Below are 21,145 nucleotides of genomic sequence, written 5' to 3' on the forward strand. Positions count from 1 at the left end.
TAACTTTCTACAAGAAGTATATTTTTAAAAATTATGAATTTAGAAAAAGTTTTTAGGATTTACATATTATTTTATTTTAAATGTAATTCAAATCATCAAGTTATTTCAATGACTTAATTCTGGCATATAATTAGGACTTTTGCTAAGGGAACTATTAAATAGACTGCCACTGTAACTTAGTGGCATAGCACATGCCTGGCAAGCACAAGGCCTAAGTTTGATTCCTGGTACTTTTATGGTATCCCCCCATAAAAAGACTGATTATGATGCTTTTAAAGTTCTTATTGTGCAATGAAATAAATTTTAATATTTGTTTATTGAATGTCCTTTTACTCAAAGGACCCAAATTTTTTGACATGCAAAATTTTGTGATTTCAGTTGACTATCAGCTTTCAAAAATCAGATGAATAGTTAGCAATTCATCTGAGTCACTTAAAGTGATTTTACTTGCTTGGATAATACAGACTCCAAAAATCATATATAAAATATAATCTAGGATTTAGTAAAATAATCTGCATTTTCTACTTTTCCTCTTTCAAGAGTCTAATAAAAAACTGGGGAAATTGTTTCAAACATGTTTTCATGAAATGGAAAAATATACAGAGTTCTTTTACTCTAGGATAATAATTTTTAAAAGCATTTTACAGGGTTGGCGAGATAGCTCAGCAGACTAAGCGCCTGCTTAGGTAAGCAAAGGGACTGGGGTTCAATCCCAGGCACCACAGGTTCTGTGATAGCCCCCACACAAACTGAGCTGGCCCCAAGTCCAGGAGTGGTGGTGCATGTCTGTAATCCCAGCTCTGGGGCAGCTGAAAACAGGAGGATCACTACGAATCTGAGCTGCATAGTGAGACCCTGTACCAAATGCATTAACAAATCATTTTACAATTAAATGTTAAAACACTGGAAAACTTACAATCAACTGGCTCAAACACAAAGTATATTAGAATGCAAGATAATGCCTATTCTGACAGGAAAAGATGAGAATGCAAGATAATGCCTATTCTGACAGGAAAAGATGAGTTAGCCCTCAAATGGTAATTTATTCTCAGTGCTGCAAGTTGGAGATGAAGCATATTTTTATTCAAAGATGTCCCAGAAATATTTGAAAATAATCTCTTAGAATGTATTTGAAAGAGAACTAAGTAAATATTTACTGGGAAAGATAAGACAGTTTGTTACAGAGATAAATGATCATCAGTATATGAAAAAAAAAAGGATATGCCAAGAGACTAAAACATATGTTAAGGGTCTGAATCAAGAGAGGGGCCAGTAACACAGAAAGGTAGAAATCCTGGGCACTAGTAAGATGATCTTAATTCTATACTTTGACAACTGTGTTCAGCAATGCAGCTGAAAAATAAGCTGCAGCATCTAACTCATAAGGTCACAGCAGATGATAAGTAACAGGAGGCTTACATAAAAAAGGTCATAGATATTTTGCAAAGAAAAATGAAAAATGTATTTTATGTTAAGCTAAAGGATAAAGACAGAGGAATATAGATGAAACACTACTCTTCAAGAAATAATCTAAATCAGGAAATTGGGGATCTGTTTTTCTCTTATTCTTAGTTTTACCTCCCTGAAAAATCTTAGAATTTAGACTAGTTCTAAGTTATTGTCTAGTAAGTACTCAGAATCTGAAAATATGATCACTGTTTGCAAATTGATAGTTTCTTTTTTTAAAAAAATTCCCTTTTTGACAGAAAGTGCTTTATTAAAAAAAAACAAAAAACAAAACCAGACTGTTTTAGACATTATTAGTAATGAAAGAAGCAAAGGGAAACTTTTAAAAATAGGATGATTTCAAGGGTATGTTATCATTAAAAGTATACTCCAATAAAATATAAGTAACAAATGCTGTTCACATGTCAAACAAATATGTGAGAAGCTGGCAAAAGGAGAAATTATGAAAACAAGATAGCAAAGAAATAAAGTTTTGCAAAGAAAGATGGTAAATCTCAGTTTGCTCAGAAATGTAAATGTGGCAGCAACCCTCCACAGAAAGGTGCATGCAGCTGGATGACTTCTCCAGCGTTTCAGATCATGGGAAGGAAAAACATTTTCAGATAAACGCACCAGGCTTTGCTTGGGGACAACATAAAAGTTAATACAGGTTCAAGACTATGAATTACTTTAAAAGTTAGAAGAGGAAATTAGTTTTGTGTCAAAAATGACCTTTTTAGAGAATTATGACCCTATATTATCTTAACCATAAACTTAAAAATTTCATGTAAGTTTAGCTCTACAAGTTTTCCAATAAAAATTTATTTCTTAAATAAATGAATATGGAACATAAACATATATAGAAAAATAAAAATAAAATGAAAAAAGTTAACATTTGATTTCCTGTATCTTGTTCTATGCTCTCTTATGAACTTCCTTAAAAATGCCTGGAAGGAAATAATTATGATTTGGAAGGTTAAAAGAAATGTCATTCTGAATGGGTTTTGGTAGTTTCTTCTTCAAAGCCCTTTGAGATAATGATTCTACACTTTCTATAAGAAGAAAGAAAGCAGAAATTGGGTGGCTGCTTTCTCATGGGCAAAATTCACTGTCATAAAACTGATCTACAAAACGCATAGGCAATGGCAAAACAAAATGTTTGTATTATGGAAGAATGGGAGACACATTATTATATTATGGAAGAATGTGTGCCCTGTGAGGAAGAGAGCTTATAAGAAAGCTTATCTGTGATCTATAGACTATTGCACATTCAAACAAAATACAAGAGAAAAAAATGTCCAAAATATAGGTATGAAAATGAACAAACTAGCTTGTGCCCAGAAATAAAACATGGGTATCAGACACCATTGCAGTCAAACCTGTCTTAATTTGCTTCTGTTTTAATGACCTTTAGAAAATGGTCCAAACTGATTATCAGCAATACATTGTTTTTGCTTTTTCTTAAAAAAATATTTTGAGACCACTTTTGATACACACACACACACACGCATAATTCTGTGGTCATAACAGACAATTTTAGCGAGACTAGACAAAAAGTGCAAAACTTAAAAAACATTAAAAAATATGGAAGCATAAGCTAAATTTTTCTGCATAGCTGAAATCTATTTAAAGCAAGTCCTTGTTGCAGGTATGGGAAGGGGTGCTGACAGGAAGATAAAGCAGTTTTTAAAAATGTCTTTTGCATGTTTAAATGATGCAAAAAATAATTTTACTCCATAAGCTTGAAAACATTTCACAGACAATTCATTCCTATATCTTTAGACACCATGGTTGTGGCAGTGCCTCCATCTGCAAGGTAAACAGCGGTGCTGGACTTGGAAGGAATTGCCCGATCGCTGCTATTGTTGTTGACCTCACAGTCCAGTGGTTCAGTGGAGATGACCCAAGTAGAGGGGCGCCACCGCTTCAGGGAATAGGGAGTTTTCACACGTTTCTTGATCTTTTCACCTGATCCTGACTTGCCATCCTGTATTGACTCACCTACCAAAAATAAAAGTACACAAAAATGAACTACATATAGAAAATATTAAAAAGTAAAAGCTTAGGGTTGAATTCCAAGAACTGGTGTAACCAATATGTGCAGAAGCAACTCATGGACATTTCTGAAAGTCACGATGCCTGGCAATGTTTTGCTAGGCAAAGCTTAATCATTTAGAGTATTTTGAAGATGCTTTAGGCCAAATATTTTATGACTGACTGACTTATACCATAGGGCAAGGAATAAAATATAGAAAGACACAATTAGATATTCCAACTTGGTAAAAATATACTTAGTCCACTAATGCTCAGAATGAATCAAATTTACAGCTGTCCAGCATATAACATTTTTCAGAAGAATGCCAGAAATATTCAACAGAGCCATGCAATAAGGGTGTGTTAAATGGTCTAAAACACAAGTCACTCAAGCAAGGGCCTAAAATTACTGAAATTTTCAAGACCTGTATCCTTCCATTATGTGGTCTGTAACACTCACAAAATATTACTGTCAATTAAAAAAAAAAGCATTTTACACCATAATGACTGTAAGATTTTGGGGAGCTCTTCTGTCTTCTGCTGTCATTCCTTTAGGGCAAGAAGCCAAGAGTCACCTTATTTGCTTAAACTGTCTTGGGGTCCATAATACAATACTCTAAGTATATGACAGATTTAATATGCAACTTCTGAAAAAGATGACACCAAAAAAACTGAGAGCCAATGCAGTTGCCTTATTCCTTCTTTTGGGAATATATCTCAGGGGCACACTGGAAAAAAAGAAAGAAAAAAACCCAATAATCCTTATTGATAAGGATAATTCTCTGAACTTTGAAGATTTATTAAGGTTAAAATCTAAATGTAGATGTAGGGCTAGGAATTTAGCTTAGTGGCATAGCACCTGCCTGTCAAACACAAGGTCCTGAGTTTGATTTCCAGTACCTGCCCCCTGCAAAAAAAAGTAGACATTAATACACAGAAAAGGTTTTCAGAAGTTGTAGTGCTAGTGCCATATTTGGTGAGTCTTTACTGAATCTCACATATTTATAGCATGTGAATTGCATTATAAAGGAGCAGTTACATAAAGCACATATTAAACTGGTAATTCTATTTGTGCCATTGACCTTTTAATTATTGACAAAAAATTATTTTTTTCTTCACAACAGTCTAATTACTTTTGAGATCTAAACAAATGGCTTAATTTACTTCCAAAAGTAGTAAACAACCATCATTTGAAACCCGATCTGAGTCTATTACTCTGAGTAGTTACTTAAAGAGTCCCCAAGGACATGTAGAAGTAACTCCACTTACTCTGTACACTACAGCCATCCAGGACACTGGTGGATGAAAGATCCAGAGAATTGGGCCTCTGTGCTCTTCTAGGCTTTGATGGACCAGGATCTGCTACTGTGCTTGAAATACCCTGCGTAAGAACATCTTGTTCAGAGCCCGGATTGCTGTTGTTGTTATTAGAATTAGTTCGGCCACCTTCCAGTGGTCGTTCCCTCCTGTCCATGAGACGATCCAGAACACCTTCATCACGGCCAGCTTGCTGTTCACGTCTCAGTAAAGGCTCATGTTCATCAGGACTGGAATTAATATTTAGCCGGGTATCTTCACCAATAAACTGATTCTGCAGCATTTCTTGGGCCCTATGTGCCACTATGTTTGTTGTCTGGCCAGACGATACTGCCCCATTGGCATACTGGGTAGCAGCATGAGAGTTAACACTGTGGTTTCTACCTGCCACACCATTCATGGTGACTGTCACCACATGAGGTTCTGCTGCGTTGATTGTATTCATCTTGGCAACTCCAGTTTCTACTTGTTTCAAGTTTGACTTGTGCTTACTGCCAAATTTTAGTCGGGACTCCTTTGTTGAATTTTTGGTGTTCAAAGGCAAACTAGTAGGTCTCTTAGGAAGGTTCTGTTGCTTAGGAAGAGGATAGATCTGACTAGGTGGAACATCAGAAATTAAGCATGCTTGCCCATTGGTAGCCTGTGTGAAATCCTGTTGCCCAGTCACTTCTACTGCAAGCTTTATGAGTGGGTACAGTAAGCTAGAACTGGTACTGCTCAGTGGATCTGGCCCACTGAATTGTTTAAGAGAATGCTCCATGAGGTTCTCATCAGAGCTTTCCTTGAGGTTCTTATCAACTTCTTTTGGGTCTAGCTTATTGGTCTCTAAGTCTTCTTCTGTCAGCTGCAAACAGACAGGGGTTGGACCAATAGACTGTGCAACATTTGTGGCATGGAGATTTGTTTCATCTGGATATGGCAACTCAGATATAGTGGTCATGCCAGTACTTGGAGTGAGGCCAGTGGTGTTCGTGGTGGTTGTGTTGGTAGACAGGCTGGTGACACTTGTTTCAGGGCTGGGGATTCGAGCTTGTGCTTGCTGTCGTTCATAATTAATTGAGTTTCGATTCTTTTCCCCCATGGTCAAAGGTGTGCTGGACATTGAATGCTCAGAGGAAATATTCTTCACAATGCTATCAGTGTGATGGATAGAGTCTTCAATATATGAAGAAGATGAATAATCTGGATAAGGGCCAATTTTTGGCACTCGCCTATTATGTGACAGGTTGCTTAAAGAAAAAAAAAGTGACATTGAGAATATGGACTTAGGACAAACTATCTCTGCAAGTTTAACATCTCTGATTTCATAGTCTGAGCCATTTGTTATTTTGCTCTTAACCTATATTATTTTTGAAGTTACTGAAAAAGTCTAATAAAATAATCATGTATTAATAACTTGCTAAATTCTAGGCACAATTTATAACCTTAGAAACAGCCCAAAGGCCCAGCAACTCATAAAAGGGTAAAGACATGTTTTTTATGTAATGGAGGACTACTCATCCATAAAGAAGGATAAACTGGAGACATTTCTAGGTAAATGGATGCACCTTAAGACTATAGTCTTAAGACTATATATAGTCTTAAGACTACAGTCTTAAGTGAGATAAACCAAACACACATGTGTAAGTATAACATTGTTTCTCTGGTGTGAGAAACTGAAAGGGGAATTATGAACCAAAATATACAATAGATATTGTGACATAGGAAAAAATATTCAAATGAGAAGGGAAGGGAGAAGGGATAAAAAAAGAAGAAAAAAATGGAAACAAAATTTTGTAAATAAGGGAAGAGGGGCTGAAGGGAGGGGAGAAGGGAGAAAAAGAATCAAGATGTATCATGTACAGGTACAAATTCTCTATATCCAATGTGATCATTATGTATAACTAAAATGTACCAATAAAATTAATTGAAAAATAAAATTACTTGCTAATTCTAAATTTACTTGAATCAAGCATACTGAAAACCGATATAGATCTAGATATGACTTTTTTTAGATATGATTTTTATAGATATTCATTATTTTGGTTTAGTTTTAGTTTTCTTTTTCTTTTTTTTTTTTAAAGTGCAGAGTCTCACTACACAGTCCAGACCTGTAGTGATCCTCCTGATTTCTGCCTCCCAAGTGCTGGGATTACAGGCGCGCACCACCACGCCCAGACTCCATCACCAGCTCAGTGCACCTAGGAGCAGGGCCAGCGAGGCATGTGGAGCCAGGGATCGAACGCTGGCCCCTGCGCTTAGCTAAGCAAGCACTTAGTCCACTGAGCTATACTGTTGGCCCTATTATTTTGGTTTAAAGGAGTTAATCTGAAAACATGTCCTATATCACAAATACACCTTTCTGAACTGTACACTAATACAACCCAATGTTTCATTTGTGAGAGGGAGAAGCCATACATGTTTCTGTTGTACTCCTATAATCCTAGCTCTAATACCTATTCAACAAATAGAATCTAAGTTGCAACAGCTGCATGGTAAAAAAAAAAAAAAAAAAAGCTTTCACTTGCTCTGATATAACCCAAATAAAAGGCACAATATCTGGGTGTTGTGATGCATACCTTATAAGCCTAGTTATTCAAAAGGCTGAGGCAGGAGAATTTTGAGTTTGAATCTAACTCAGACAATTTATTGACAGCCTATGTCAAAAATAAAACTTTTTTAGATTTTTTTTTTTTTGGTCTGTTTTTTTTGTGGAACCGGGGATTGAACTCAGACCCTGCGCTTGCCAGGGAAGCGCTTATTCCACTGAGCCATCTCCCTGGCCCAATAAAACTTTTTTAAAAAGGACCAGGCATGGAGTGTAGTGGTAGTGTGCTTGCCTCCACACAGGACATGTTGTGTTCAATTCTTAGTGTGTGCCTACACACACACACATACATAAACAGAGCCTACCAATGCATCTGTCAGTGATTGTCTGAGGAATATCAGTGAAAGTCCTAGAGGTCCTACAACCTAGGACTGTGATGGCGAACCTTTAGAGCTTTCAATGATACTAACAGCCTGCTTTGGCATGTGTATTACATGGTTGGCCACCACAGGCCTAGGATATGAATAAAATATGACAATGTGATACAAGATCAAAGATTCAGAACAGCTCATTTCAAAGGTTCTTTACAGTCATGATTATTCTTGGGGGTGATGGCTTTTGTAGTATGTCTATAATTATTTAAACTTTCAATAAAGTGAAAATCAGTAGCAGCTTTAAGATGCTCAAGGTAAAAACACTGGGAACATTAGCTACAAGGGTAAGAGGACAGAAGAAGCAGCTGAGGAAGAGGTGCTCTGAAGAGATGCTGATAATGTTCTAAGGAGAATGGCAGGAAGGGAGAGAAGACAAGGAGGTTACACAGCCATGAGAATAGGAAGCTGCAGAAGTACGGAGATTAAGAATCAATAAAATCAAATCTAGAGTGAGAATGAATATGGAGTAAACTATGATTTATTGGAAATTATTAATAGAGACTGGAAACGAAAACAAGCATGACGGGGAGTAGAGCTAGAAAATATAGGAGGCAAAAAATGGCCAAGGCAAGGGGGACCATTAAGTGCTTCTTGTATTATTAAAGGAAGTTCAGAAGCATTTAAAGTAAAAACTGCCACTTAAGAGAGGTATAAACACAAAATAGACAACATGGAAAATACAGAAGGAAGAGATGAAAGCAAGAGGCTGTCCTCAAGTATTTGCAAAGTGAAAAAATTTATTAAGTATGATAAAAATAGCGAATGATAAAAAATTTTAAAAATGTATTACAGTAAAAGATACAATGCCATTCATTTGCCTCCCAGTATTCCCCCTTGCCACAGACACACTCATCCATCATTCTTACCACTTTCTGAAAAGTCACACTACACACTGTGTCTGATCCAGTAAACAGGTGAATGAGGACACATTGGCATAATTTTTACAAGCCTGCCTTTCCCTTGGATAGTACTTAGCAGCATCCTTCTCTGTAATTTTTCTTTTTAATCACACATAATAAGGCTACTCAGGAAAGAACTTCCAGAACAGTTTCAGAAAGTGGCAAGAATGGTAAGTGTGTTCCCAAAGCAAAGGAAGGTATTTTGAGAGGTTTTAATGGTTATGTGTTTGTTTTTTTTTTTTTCCCCAGAATCGGGGATTGAACTCAGGCCCTTGCGCTTGCCAGGGAAGCGCTTACTCCACTGAGCCATCTCCCCGGCCCCGGTTATGTGTCTTTTATTGTAGTAACTTCTTAAAATTTAAAGTTTCATTAGGTATTTTGAACATTGCTCCTATGTTTAGAACTGCTAGTTTCACTTTCTTGACTTGTTCACATATAAAATTAAGAGTTTATAATTGAAGATGATTCAATGTGTAAGTATTACAAACAATTTATAACTGTTCTGAGAAAGAATAGAAAATGGCAAAAACAAAAACAAAAACAAAAAAACTGGTTCAAGAATGAAGTACAGGGGCCAGGGAGATAGCTCAGTAGAATAAGTGCTTGCCTGGCAAGCGCAAGGGCCTGAGTCCAATCCCCGGTTCCACCAAAAAAAAAAAAAAAGAATGAAGTACAGATGGGCACATGACTGTAATCACACCCACTTGGAAGGCTGAAGCAGGATGATCATTGCAAGTTCGAGACAAGCTTGGGCTAGGAAGCGAGCTTAAAGCCAGTCTAAACTGCATAACGAGACCTTGCCTCAAAAAGACAAAAAAAAGGGGGCTGGTGAGATGGCTCAGTGGTCTAAAGCACCTACTCATACTTAGAACAAGCTTAGCAAAGCACAGGAACCGCGATTCAATCCCCCAGTACCACATGCCAGCCAGCCCCCCTCCCCCCCGTGGGCTGAGCTAGCCACACGCACACACACACACACACAAATAAATAAAATTTTTTTTAAAAAAAGTAAATATATTTTTATGTAGTTTTCTCTGGTAACCCTTTCCTGGATGTCTTGAAATTTCTAAACACGTATTTGGGGGCCTGCCCATTAGCTCAGTTGTTTAAATGCCTGCTTAAGCAAAGGCAGTCAGGCTCAGGATACTGAGGTTCAATCCCCAGATCCACATGCCTTACCAGACCTGCCCTTAAGGCATCCTGAGCTGGCCAAAAAAAAAAAAAAATTCTTCTGAACATATATTTGATAAAGTGAAAAAGCTGTAGAATGGCTTTCTGGATATGAAATAAAAATATAGGTGATCTAGTTTGAAGTCATAAGAATTTTTTTAAAACTTTTTTTTTCAGAACCAAAATCAGTTTCAAGCAAAAGAAATGTTTTATAAAACAATGTTCATGGTAGAATTGAAAGACATTTTTTTTGTTTTGTTTTTTTTTTGTTTTTGTGGAACCAGGGATTGAACTCAGGCCCTTGCACTTGCCAGGGAAGCGCTTATTCCACTGAGCCAGCTCCCTGGCCCCTGAAAGACATTTTGAATTGCTTTAATATAAAAGTATTAGTGTATTCTGTGGGAAATAGCTTTGGATAAGAAGTTTAGAAACCTTAGTGTCCAGTGAAACACTGATTAGACACGTAGAGAAGTTCACAGTTCTATTTACACTTATTTAAAAAAAAAGAGGGGGGAGGAAGAAAACAAAGTATATTAGGTAGGGGCTGGGGAGATGGCTCAGTAGGATAAGCGCTTGACTGGCAAACTTAAGGATCTGAGTTCAATCCCCGGTTCCGCCAAAAAAACCCAAAAAACCAAAAACAAAAAAACTCCCAAAGTATATTAGGTAATATATGCAGACATCGAAACAACTTTTTGGAACTATGAAACTACTTTACCATTATGATTGCAGGGAAGCTGAGATAATAGAATAGACTAATCCTTTACTGTTACAACAAAAAATAGATAGATTGTGTCTTGCACTCATCCCAGAAGAATAGCAACATTGAAAAAAAAGACTGTAAGTTTATATCATATTAGTTAACCATTATACTATCAGATTGGTTTAAAAATATTTCTTTCTGGGCCAGAAAACAGCTCAGCAATATCAGTGCTTGACTTGTACACACAAGGTCCCAAGTTTGATCCTTTGTACCACAAAAAAAAAAAAAAAAATTCTTTTCTTCTTCTTTGTTTGGTCTCAGGTTCCAATGCTAGTTGGCAGATGCCAAACCCCTCAGGGTCTTACCGCTCATTCTGCATAGCAGTAGACATTGGGTTGACTGTTGGGCTCACAGATTTGTTTCTTTCCCATATCATCATGAGCTCAGCCATCCTCTCCTCAGCGCACTGTGCAGTGAGCCGTGCCTCAGCGTCTTGGTCCCAACAGTCTTCAATTGTCTCCTTGAGTGACCTTACTGCCTATAACACAAATACATGTCAAACAGTGTGCCTCAAAAACAATCGCTGAGATTTTTAGTTTATATTATGTGGTAAAAGAAAAATCATGCCTTTAAAAAAAAATCGTATTTTAAGAAGTTATATAATAGGGGGCTGGGGAGATAGTTTGCTGGTCTAAGTGCCTGCCTGGCAAGTGCAAGGACCCAGGTTTGATCCCCGGTACTACATGCTATGCCGCCATGCCAGCCACCGAAACAGGATGTGGTAGCACACACTTGTAATCCCAAAGCTGAGGAACTGAGACAATAGTATCACTATGAGTCTGAGCTGTGTAGCAAGATCCCATACCAAATAAATACATAAATGATTTTTAAAAATAAAAAAGCTATAATAATATCTAGTGTTGTGACATGTGCATATAATCCCAGCACACAGAAGGCTGAGACAGGAGGACTGCTGTGAGTTTGAGAAAAGCCTGCACTACACAGTGAGATCTTGCCTTTAGAAACCAACAAAAAGGCTATAATAAAATATTTTAAACTTCAGAGATGACAAATGTCTTTTTCAAAGGTGAAATTTTAATAGATTCTCAAAAGCTGAGAAGCAAGTAAGTAAACAAGGTTTAACTTAATTCTCTGAAGAATCATCTATAACATTAAGAATCTATAATAAGTTGCAGGTATTTCTTCAAGACATAGGTTTCTAACACCTTGGCTCTATTATCTCAAGCCTTATTAAGCCATATCCACCAATTCCACTTAAGAGGAAGTTGTGAGTTTGACGGATTTTTCTATTTAGCTACTTTTAGCTTCAAGTGAGCCTTTTTTCTAAGTCAAGTGTGCTTCATTCCAATCTTAAAACAGCCCATTCTGTAATACTCCTATGTATTAGCAATGAACAATAATTTTTCTTTCTGAAAATTGGTTTTGAACTCCCTTTTAGAGGGCAGACTTTGGATACTGAGGTAGACCATCACTAAAAATTCCTTCAGACCTATTTTTAGATTTCTATTTATTAAGCTTTTTGTCTGCTCTGATATTTATTTATTTAATGTTTTCGGTACCTGGTCTTACTATGAAGCTCAGACTCATAGTAGTGATCCTCCTGTTTTCAGTCTCCCCAGCACTGGGACTACAGGCATGTACCATCACACACAGTCTTGGTGGCTGGCTCAGCATGCCTTGGGGCGGGGCCAGTGCAGCCTGTGGTGTCAGGGAACTGAACCTCAGTCCCTGTGCTTGCCTAAGCTGGTGCTTAAGTCTGCTGAATTATCTTAATGGCCCTGCTGATATATATATATATATATATATGTTTAAAACAATTATAAAAACATAAGTGGTTGGGGGCCTGCCCCTTAGCTCAGTTCTTTAAGTGGCTGCTTCAACAAAGCAGTCAGGCTCAGGTTGCTGTGGTTTGATCCCCACAACTCAAGCCAGCCAAACCTGCCCTGAAGGCATTCAGAGCAAAAAAACCCCAAAAACAAACAAACAAACAAAAACAACAACATAGTGGTAAACTGGCTGTGGTGGTACAAGCCTAAAATCCTAGTAAACTGAGAGGCTGAAGCTACCAGCCTGGGAAATTTAGTGAGATCCTATGTCAAAACAAAAAGTAAAAAGAACTAGAGATACAACTCAGTGGTAGAGTGCCCCCAGGTTCAGGTCCTGGGGGGTGGGGTAAGGGAGACAGCTCTAGGATAGAGTTGTCAGATTTAGCAAACAAAAGTCTGGATAGCAACATAAATTAAGCTTCAGATAAATTTTAGATACCACGGAACACTTGATTTGGGTGTTTTATCTGAGAATATTTAGGTTAAAACCCTTGTTAGTAATCTTGGTGGTATTTTAAATATTTTCTAATATTGTAATTTATGTTCTGGAACAAAGAAATCCAAACTTTTAAACCTACAAGAAATTTAATAGCGCTGCAGTGTAGCTCAGGAGCAGACTACTTACCTGATCTGCATGAGGCCCTGTGTTCAATCCCTGGCATGGGAGGGAATGGAAGAGCAGAAAGGAGGGAGGGAGGAAAGGAAAGAAAGAAAGAAAAAAAAGGACAGATAGACAGACAGGTTCTTTTGGGGCCCATGTTTTGCATAATGGCCACTCTGGGCAGTAAAGACTGGATGAGAATCTCTCTTAGCCTGCTGTTCTTCATGCTAGGCAACAGCAGTGAGGTACGGGTCTCAAACATGAGACCTGTAATGGAAACAACGGATTTTCACAGAGTACTCTTTGCTAAGCTAAAATATCCAATAAATAAGGTATGTTAAATACATTTTTATTTATGACATTTTCTATTTACAATGAGTTTTTCAGGGTGTAGATCCATTCTATGTCATGGGCCATCTGGCTTCACTTAAATGCTAGATTCTGACTGAAATCCTGCTACCACATGCAGCTGCATATCACTACTACTCACAGAAAGCGTTTTGATTGAGTCCATAAGTGACTGGTTACATCTATGTGCAGTCAAACCATTGCCAGTCCATGTGCACTTGCTGCTGCTTCCCAGTACTTGCTAGCAACCCTACTTAGGCTCCACCTCAGATCAGCAGATGTTGAGAGTCTCCTAAGGAGCTTGGCATAGATCCCGCACATTGCTGTGACAATGAGAACAGCCGTAAGCACTGCTCACTTGCCCACTGCTCCCCTTGTGCTCTGCAGCCCAGCTCCTAACAAGGCATGGACTATAGCCTGGGAATTTGGGAACACAGAGGACTTTCCTGTCTCCATGTAGCTCAAGGAAGTAAAAGCTGCCTCTTTAATAACGAGATGATATTTAATGTGAGCACTAAGTTAACTTCAGATGCTAAAGCAGCAGACAGTATCTTCAATCAAAGAGAAATGATACATGTGTAAAACAGGAGACACTACAACAGAACAAAGCCATAGTAGTTGTGGGGACCTGGTGTCAGTCCCTGGAGTTATCAGATTGGAACCCTGGACCAGAGATAGGGCTGAGAACACATCACCTTACAAAGCCTCCAAGAGGGTACCCAGCCCAAAGCCATTCAGTCTTACACATCTCTCGTTTCTGAGGTGCCCAGCATCCTTCCTAGGGATATACTAGCATCTGATGGTTGACGAAGTGTCTGATTTAGAGTGAGATGCCTCTAAACTAAGGCACTGTGGACTTAGCTCATGGATACATTTTCTGTTTCCACAGGTTCCACAGTTTCCAGTGCAAGCCCTGCCTGGCAGGAGATAGGAAACAAGGTGAGCAGTAGAGTCATGTGGGCCCTTGGGAGTTGAGGACCATTTTGAAACACAGTATTTTAATGTAAAATACCCTTAAGCTCTCACCGTGTGTGCAATTGGCAATGCAGTACATCTTTGTTGTAAATTTTAAGAGAATAAAAAATAAAAGGAATATGTCATTCACAAACTCAATATTCAAAGAAAACTATAGTTAATATTTTCATATATTACCCTTAGATTATTCTATTTTCATTTTCAAGACTATGCTTTCACTTTCATCTACTAACCCATGTTTGGGGCTCTGGTAGTTTATAAAATCACAACCTCTTTCCACATTCTCTAACATTCAGAGGATTCTGCATTTTTTTTTTTAGGAAAATGGTGTTTTTTTAGTTGCAAAGGAAAAAATGCCTTCTTTTAAAAAAGTTGTGTTTCTCTTTTTGTACTATGTATTGGTTATCTGACTCTACTCTTGGATTGTCACTGAAGAGAGGCAGTTCATTGATTTTAGCTCATAATGTCTAAGTGGGTATATTGGAAGTGAATCAAACATTAAAAACCCTTTACTTAGCAACGTAGTCCAAATTGGAAGTAAAGAGTTTTCAGATAAATATGCATGTGATGCACAGCCTATAATGGTAGGGCTGCCAAGAGATACTTTAAAAGAATAGATCTTACTTGCTCTCTATAAAATAAAGCAATTTAAGGAAGATAAAGTTGTATGTCACTAGAATAAAATTTCACAAAGTTTTTTTAGGGATGTTCTCCTAGGGGCTGGCATCTCTACTGAGCTGTGGTAAAGTAATGACGCTCTTGGGGACCTCTTGAAGATCTGTCCCAGTTCCTATAGCAAGGACTACAGCCTGAAGGAAATTTTGGGCATATTTAAGATTTCGATCTCATTTGAAAAGAGGCCAACCTTCAAGGTAATCTAACAAAGATGGCCAATGAAGACAACATTCCATCTAAATCTGTACACAAGTTTTCCTAGCCTCCCTCAGATATGACACCAATGAAAATACTCTAATCCTACCAAGATGATATAAAATTGGTATACAAAAATATAGAGTAAGATAACTTAATTACTAAATTATTTTTTCACTTTATTTTAGTCAAGAAAGTTGATCTGTAACAATGTAATCAACATCTTCAGATATAACCAAATTTTTATTACTTTCTTAAAGACAAATTGTTAAGGAAGTATTAAGAATTTCTGGGGGGCCTGCCCCTTAGCTCAGTTCTTTAAGTAGCTGCTTCAACCAAGCAGTCAGGCTCAGGTTGCTGTGGTTCGATCCCCACAACTCAAGCCAGCCAAACCTGCCCTGAAGGCATTTGGAGCAAAAAAACCAACCAAACAAAAAAAAACCTCCTTCTGCCATTTGGGCAGGGGAGATGGCTCAGTGGAATAAGCATTTCTCTGGCAAGTGTAAGGGTCTGAGTTCAATCCCCGGAAGAATTTCTATATTAATATTGTGGTGACAATTTAAAATTTTAGTAAACAGTTAACTGATACAGTGGTAACACTGAATAATAAATGAGTAACAACAAAGGTAAAACTTAGTAAGTCTTGGACAATGTAGAACAATAACAACAAAAACAGATGGAAAATAAAGAAATCTTGGCTTTTCCAGTATTAGGGTTTGAATTCAGGGATAGCACCAGCTTTTTATTTTCAGACAGAATCTTGCTAAGTTTTCCAGGCGGGGCTTGAACTCACAATCATCCTGCCTTAGCCTTGTTAGTATACTAGGACCTTATGCACACGAGGCAAGTGCTCTACCACTGAGCTACATCCAAAGCCTCTTATTTTTATTTTGAGTCAGAGTTTGCCTAAGTTGCCAAACCTAGCCTTGAGCTTGAGATTTTCTTGTCTGAAGATTACAGGTATATACCACCACACTTGGTTCTGGGTGGTGATTTTTAACATATTCTCCCTAAAGGTGTAGGAGCTTATAGTAACTAATATAGGATTTTTATTTCCTATAAATCCAATCATAATTTTTTGTATAGTAAATGCTAACATAATCATAATTCTGCAAAACAATTCACTTCATTTAAAATTTTAAATTACAGTCAAAATATAAATCATTATTTTTATTTTTTTTTGGTGGAACCGGGGATTGAACTCAGACCCTTGCACTTGACAGGGAAGTGCTTATTCTACTGAGCCATCTCCCCGGCCCCTAAATCATTATTTTTAAAGAGATTGCTATGATGTTTTATAATGGCTAAAATGAACAGAAAGTACACTGAAAATTAGTCTTGATTGTATTTGTTAAATTTCACAACTAGATTAAGGTATATTTTTAAAAGATGAAAAAAAACCATTTAATGATAGGTAAAATAGCATGAAACTAAGAGAAGGTAAATAAGAGATAAGAGATGAGAATAGGTGTAATAATTAAGATTAAAATGGTAATTTTTAAAATAGGGAGGGAACCTCAGCAGGACACAAAAGGAGTTATGGGGAAGGCAATTTTTTCCATTTCCATGTTTATGCTCTTCTACTTAATTTTTTTTTTTGGTACCAGGAATTGAACTCATGACCTTCTGTTTGCCAGGCAGGTAGTTGTGCCCCTGAACTATCTCCTTGGCTCTACTACTTAATTTTGTTTACCATGTGTAAGCATAACTCTGATTCTTTTAAAAGAGAAATGCAGGGTACTCTCATCAATAAAGGTACCATAATTATTTTTATATATTATAAAACAGAATATGAGCCAAATGGAGGTGATGAGATATCCCTATAGGCATTCATATCAATAATTATCAATAAGTAGAAAAAATAAATTTCAGAAGTTGATAGTGGATAATTAAAAGATCCTACTAATACATAATAATCCTATGAACCAGGGTGGTGGTATATGCCTATAATCTCAAAATTTGGGAGGCTGAGGCAGGAGGACTGAGTTCAAAGTCAGCCTGGGCTACAAAGTAAACTTAAGGCTAACTGAATTGCATAGAGAGTTCCTGTCTCAAAAAAAAAAAAGAACAAAACATCTTATGAATGTGTGAATATATAAATGCTTTAAGATGTTTTTAGTAGTGTCACATTTTCCTCAAATGGCAGGAGTCTTTTCATTGAGGGACTTAACCTAGCTGGGAATGTTAAACTAAAGTACCTCCCCTGCCCAGGGTCTTTTTAAGTCAGTCACTAAGTTGAGAAGGTTGGGCTAGAATTTACAATCTCTCTGTATCAACCTCTTGAATAACTGATATTATAGACATATATTACACCTGGCTGTGAACTATATTTTAGTAAGCAGAATTTATATACTGCACCTAGGTTTCTTTTAGATCTAACCTATTAGCCATTGCATCTGTAATCCAGCATTAATTAACATTTCTGGTATTAGTCAGCAAATTGTATTTCAAGATCATATTTAGCTAATGTTTAAAATACTAACATGTCAATTATTTCAGGTGTCACCAAAATCTGGCGAATTTCAAACATATCATTAATTTCCCTGAACAGTATAATCTAAGGTCAGGCATAGTGGCACATGCCTATAATCCCAGCATTCAGGAGGCTAAGGCAGGAGAATTGCCATGAGCCTGAGCCTAGCCTGGGCTACAGAGTGACTTTAAGACCTCCTAAGCCACATGGTAAAACCCTGCTTCAAAAAACTAAAAAAATTTTCTGTTTGAAAAACAACTGAAACAGAGATAAAAGAGGAATCTATTTTATATTTGAAAATTCGAAAACATGGATTATCATCAAAATTAAGTAAATTACATTTTTGGCATTGTGTAACCCTAAAGACTATTAACATTATTAACAGTCTATTTTTGTTTCGAATAACCTTAAAATATATAGTCAGGAGTTCTCTTCTTTAATAATTTAGCTTTCTCTTACCAGGCTATTTTCTTTCCAGGCTTCTGGGAATTTGGGTCTCTGTTTTTCCCTAGACACAAGAACTTGCATATCTTCAAAAGTGGGATGGTTTCCAACTTCTGTCTGAAAAGCCATCTGGTATTCTGGTACAGATTCACCTGTGTATTTGAAGAAAACAACAGCAGAATTTCCAAAGGTAAATGATGGAACAACAAGTATTTCTGATACAAAGTAAGCAAAGAAATATGTACTAAACATTTGGGCACATTTGGAACTCCTAAAGCAGTGAAGAAGAACCTTTTAGAGCTTTCAATGATACAAACAGCCCACAGCAGCATGCGTGCTGCAGGTTCTCTACCACTGTCCTTAAGAGATCCTGTCGTAGGCTTAGAATTATTAACAGTTCACTTAGAAAAGTCTCAAACCTTTGTTGGTAAATCAAATTCTAGTTTCAGTAATGAACAGCTATTTTATTTACTTTTGGTGCTGGAAATTAAATCCAATGGCTTACATATACTATGCACATATTCTACCACTGAGCTACACATAGTCAAAAATGGTTTCTACTATTGCTACTACTAACTTTTTTTTCTTTTTTAATATTAATTTTATTGAGAAAGAAGTAGTAAAGAGACAGTTTTAAAACAGGTTAGTAGGACAGTTATAATAATTAATGCATTACATATTCTCTGTGTAGTTATTCATAGTACAAGAGGCAGACATGATATCTTGTCTAAACACTATTAGTTCAAAACTTTCTTCTCATTGAACTAAAAGAAAGTAGCTGCATATCTATCCTAACTATTTTGTGTATATATATATATTTTTTTTTTCCACTACAAAATGGTCCTTCATTTATATCCCCTTTTTGTTTACCTTTGTCAGAGATGGGTATTCCATTCCCACTCATACATTGCAGGTGCATGAATTCAGCAAAGTAACCCAATGTAGTCCAGTCTGTAATAGTAGTGTGTCGCTACTACTAACTTTAAAGGAGAAAATAATTATGTCTCTAAGGCATACTTATTATTTAAAAATATGTCTGAACTTGGATTTACTCTAAGAGTGTAGTGAAGATAAAGTAAAATTCCCAGATTTATATTAGAAATATATTTATAGAATTAAACATGTGGATGGACTGAAGAACCACCATTTTTTATTAGGTCATTGGCTCTATTATAGTCTGAACAGAATGTGGTAATGTCACAATAATTTTTATGATAATGGTCAGGTGACAAGACAACTCATACTGGGCCAGTCAAATAGCTCAGTGGATTGAAGCTCCTGCCAGCAGGCACAGGGGCTGGGGGTTTGATTCCCAGGCCTGCCCTGCTGGCCCTGCCCCAGGGGCGCACTGAGATGGCAATTGAGACTGGGCGTGGCAGTGTATGTCTGTAATCCCAGCTCTTGGGAGGCTATAAACAGGTGGATAACTACGAGTCTGATCTAGTAGTGAGACAATGAATCCCCTGTAGATCCTTCCCTAAAAAAAAAAAAAAAAAAAAAACCAGTTTTGGAAATATGGCCATTTTCACTATAGGGGTTCTGCCTTTCCAAGAACAAGGGCCTGAGTTCAATCCTCGGTTCCTCAAAAAAAAAAAAAAAAAAAAAAAAAACTGTAGATCCTTCCCTAAAAAAAAAAAAAAAAAAAAAAGGCAACTCATACTGATTTTTTAAAACTCTTAATAAACAAGCTGCATTAAGAATTTTAAAACATTGTAAACTTTCCAGGTTTAAAAAACCATATTGATCATCATTAAGAATAACTAGGTATTGCTTTGAGAGGTTTCTGATTTTTTTTTTAAATGTGGTAAAATTAAATGTATTAATGGACACACAACCATACTGTGACCTTTTGGACCAACACTTTGGAGGCCAACAGTTCCGGCCTCGGTTCTTCTGTGGAAGTCATTTGACTATTCTGTGTCTCAGTTCTGCAGTCAGCAAAATATCAGCATCCACCTTCCTTACCTCACTCTTACCAAGGTAATAGTTACTTACAATGATCCAGAGGAAGATATGTTACAAAACATGTTATTTAAGCTCTGTGTTTCATGTAAATATTCAAAATAATGCATAAACTCTTGCCTTCCACCAATATAAAGAAGACTTACAAAGATTAACTACAATTTTTATTGTCTATTAGCAGAGTCCAAGTTATTAAAATACCGTACTACTCACTACTGTCAGCTGGGAAGTTGAGGCAGAAGATTCATGTCATGTTCAAGGCCAGCCTGGGTTACATAGCAAGACATACAACAAAAAACCAAAAACTACACTACCTATAATTACACGCCATATTTTTTATGAACAATAAACAAACATTTAAGATACTAGTTTTGATCAGTGACAACACTAAAGTTGAGAGACAAAATAAAGGATTTAATCATGGCTATTTGGTTTTTTCATGGTGGTTCACCCTACACTGTAGAGTGTATTTTTTTTCCTTCATCTTCAGTCCAAATTCACTTTTTTTTCTCATTATTAACTTTATTGAAAATCAATTATATAGCAAACTAAAAATTGTAGACAAATATTGAAATGTGAAAGATATAAAATGTAGACAGTGAATTTTAGAAAATTCTGAAATGAATATATAACATGAGATTAATAGACTGCACATTATAAAAAATTATTTACAAACTTAAATGAATAAAAATTGTCTAAAACATGAAGAGTTTACAGATCAGTCATAAAATAATTTTCTCTGTGCCAAAATCAAGAAACGTATATTCATATAATTAGAATTCTCAAAGTAGAAGGGGATAGGCAGTAAATATTTAAAGATTTAAAATTTCTGAATTTAGTTAAAATTATAGCACACTTCCAAGAAAAATGAACCTTTTGCATAAGAAATATGAATAAAATCATACCAAGATACACAAAACTGAAATTGCCCAAAACTGTGAAGAAAAAAATCACCAAAGCATATGCATAGAAAAAAAAATATTAGCTATGATTTTTATGTATATGCTTTAATGATTTTTTTTCTTTACAAGAAGTTTTGGACAATTTCATTTTTGTGTATCTTGGTATGCTTTTATTTAAATGTCTTTGCAAAAG

At 36.5% G+C, this 21,145-nt stretch overlaps 1 protein-coding gene across 1 annotated transcript in view; it reads right to left on the bottom strand.

Moving 5' to 3' along the window:
• Positions 1-986: 986 nt before the first annotated feature.
• Bmpr2 (bone morphogenetic protein receptor type 2) overlaps positions 987-21,145 on the bottom strand; it is a 221,587-nt gene continuing 201,428 nt past the window's right edge. Inside the window, exons 10-13 of the mRNA XM_023710087.1 lie at positions 18,104-18,240; positions 10,896-11,068; positions 4,750-6,026; positions 987-3,447 (exon numbers count right to left, since the gene is read on the bottom strand). Coding sequence (XP_023565855.1) covers positions 3,200-3,447; positions 4,750-6,026; positions 10,896-11,068; positions 18,104-18,240 — 1,835 coding nt within the window. The 3' untranslated portion in view covers positions 987-3,199. The remainder of the gene's footprint in view (positions 3,448-4,749; positions 6,027-10,895; positions 11,069-18,103; positions 18,241-21,145) is intronic.

The sequence above is a fragment of the Octodon degus genome, unplaced genomic scaffold, assembly GCF_000260255.1.
Source record: "Octodon degus isolate 3935 unplaced genomic scaffold, OctDeg1.0 scaffold00016, whole genome shotgun sequence".
Taxonomy (NCBI): Eukaryota; Metazoa; Chordata; class Mammalia; order Rodentia; family Octodontidae; genus Octodon; species Octodon degus.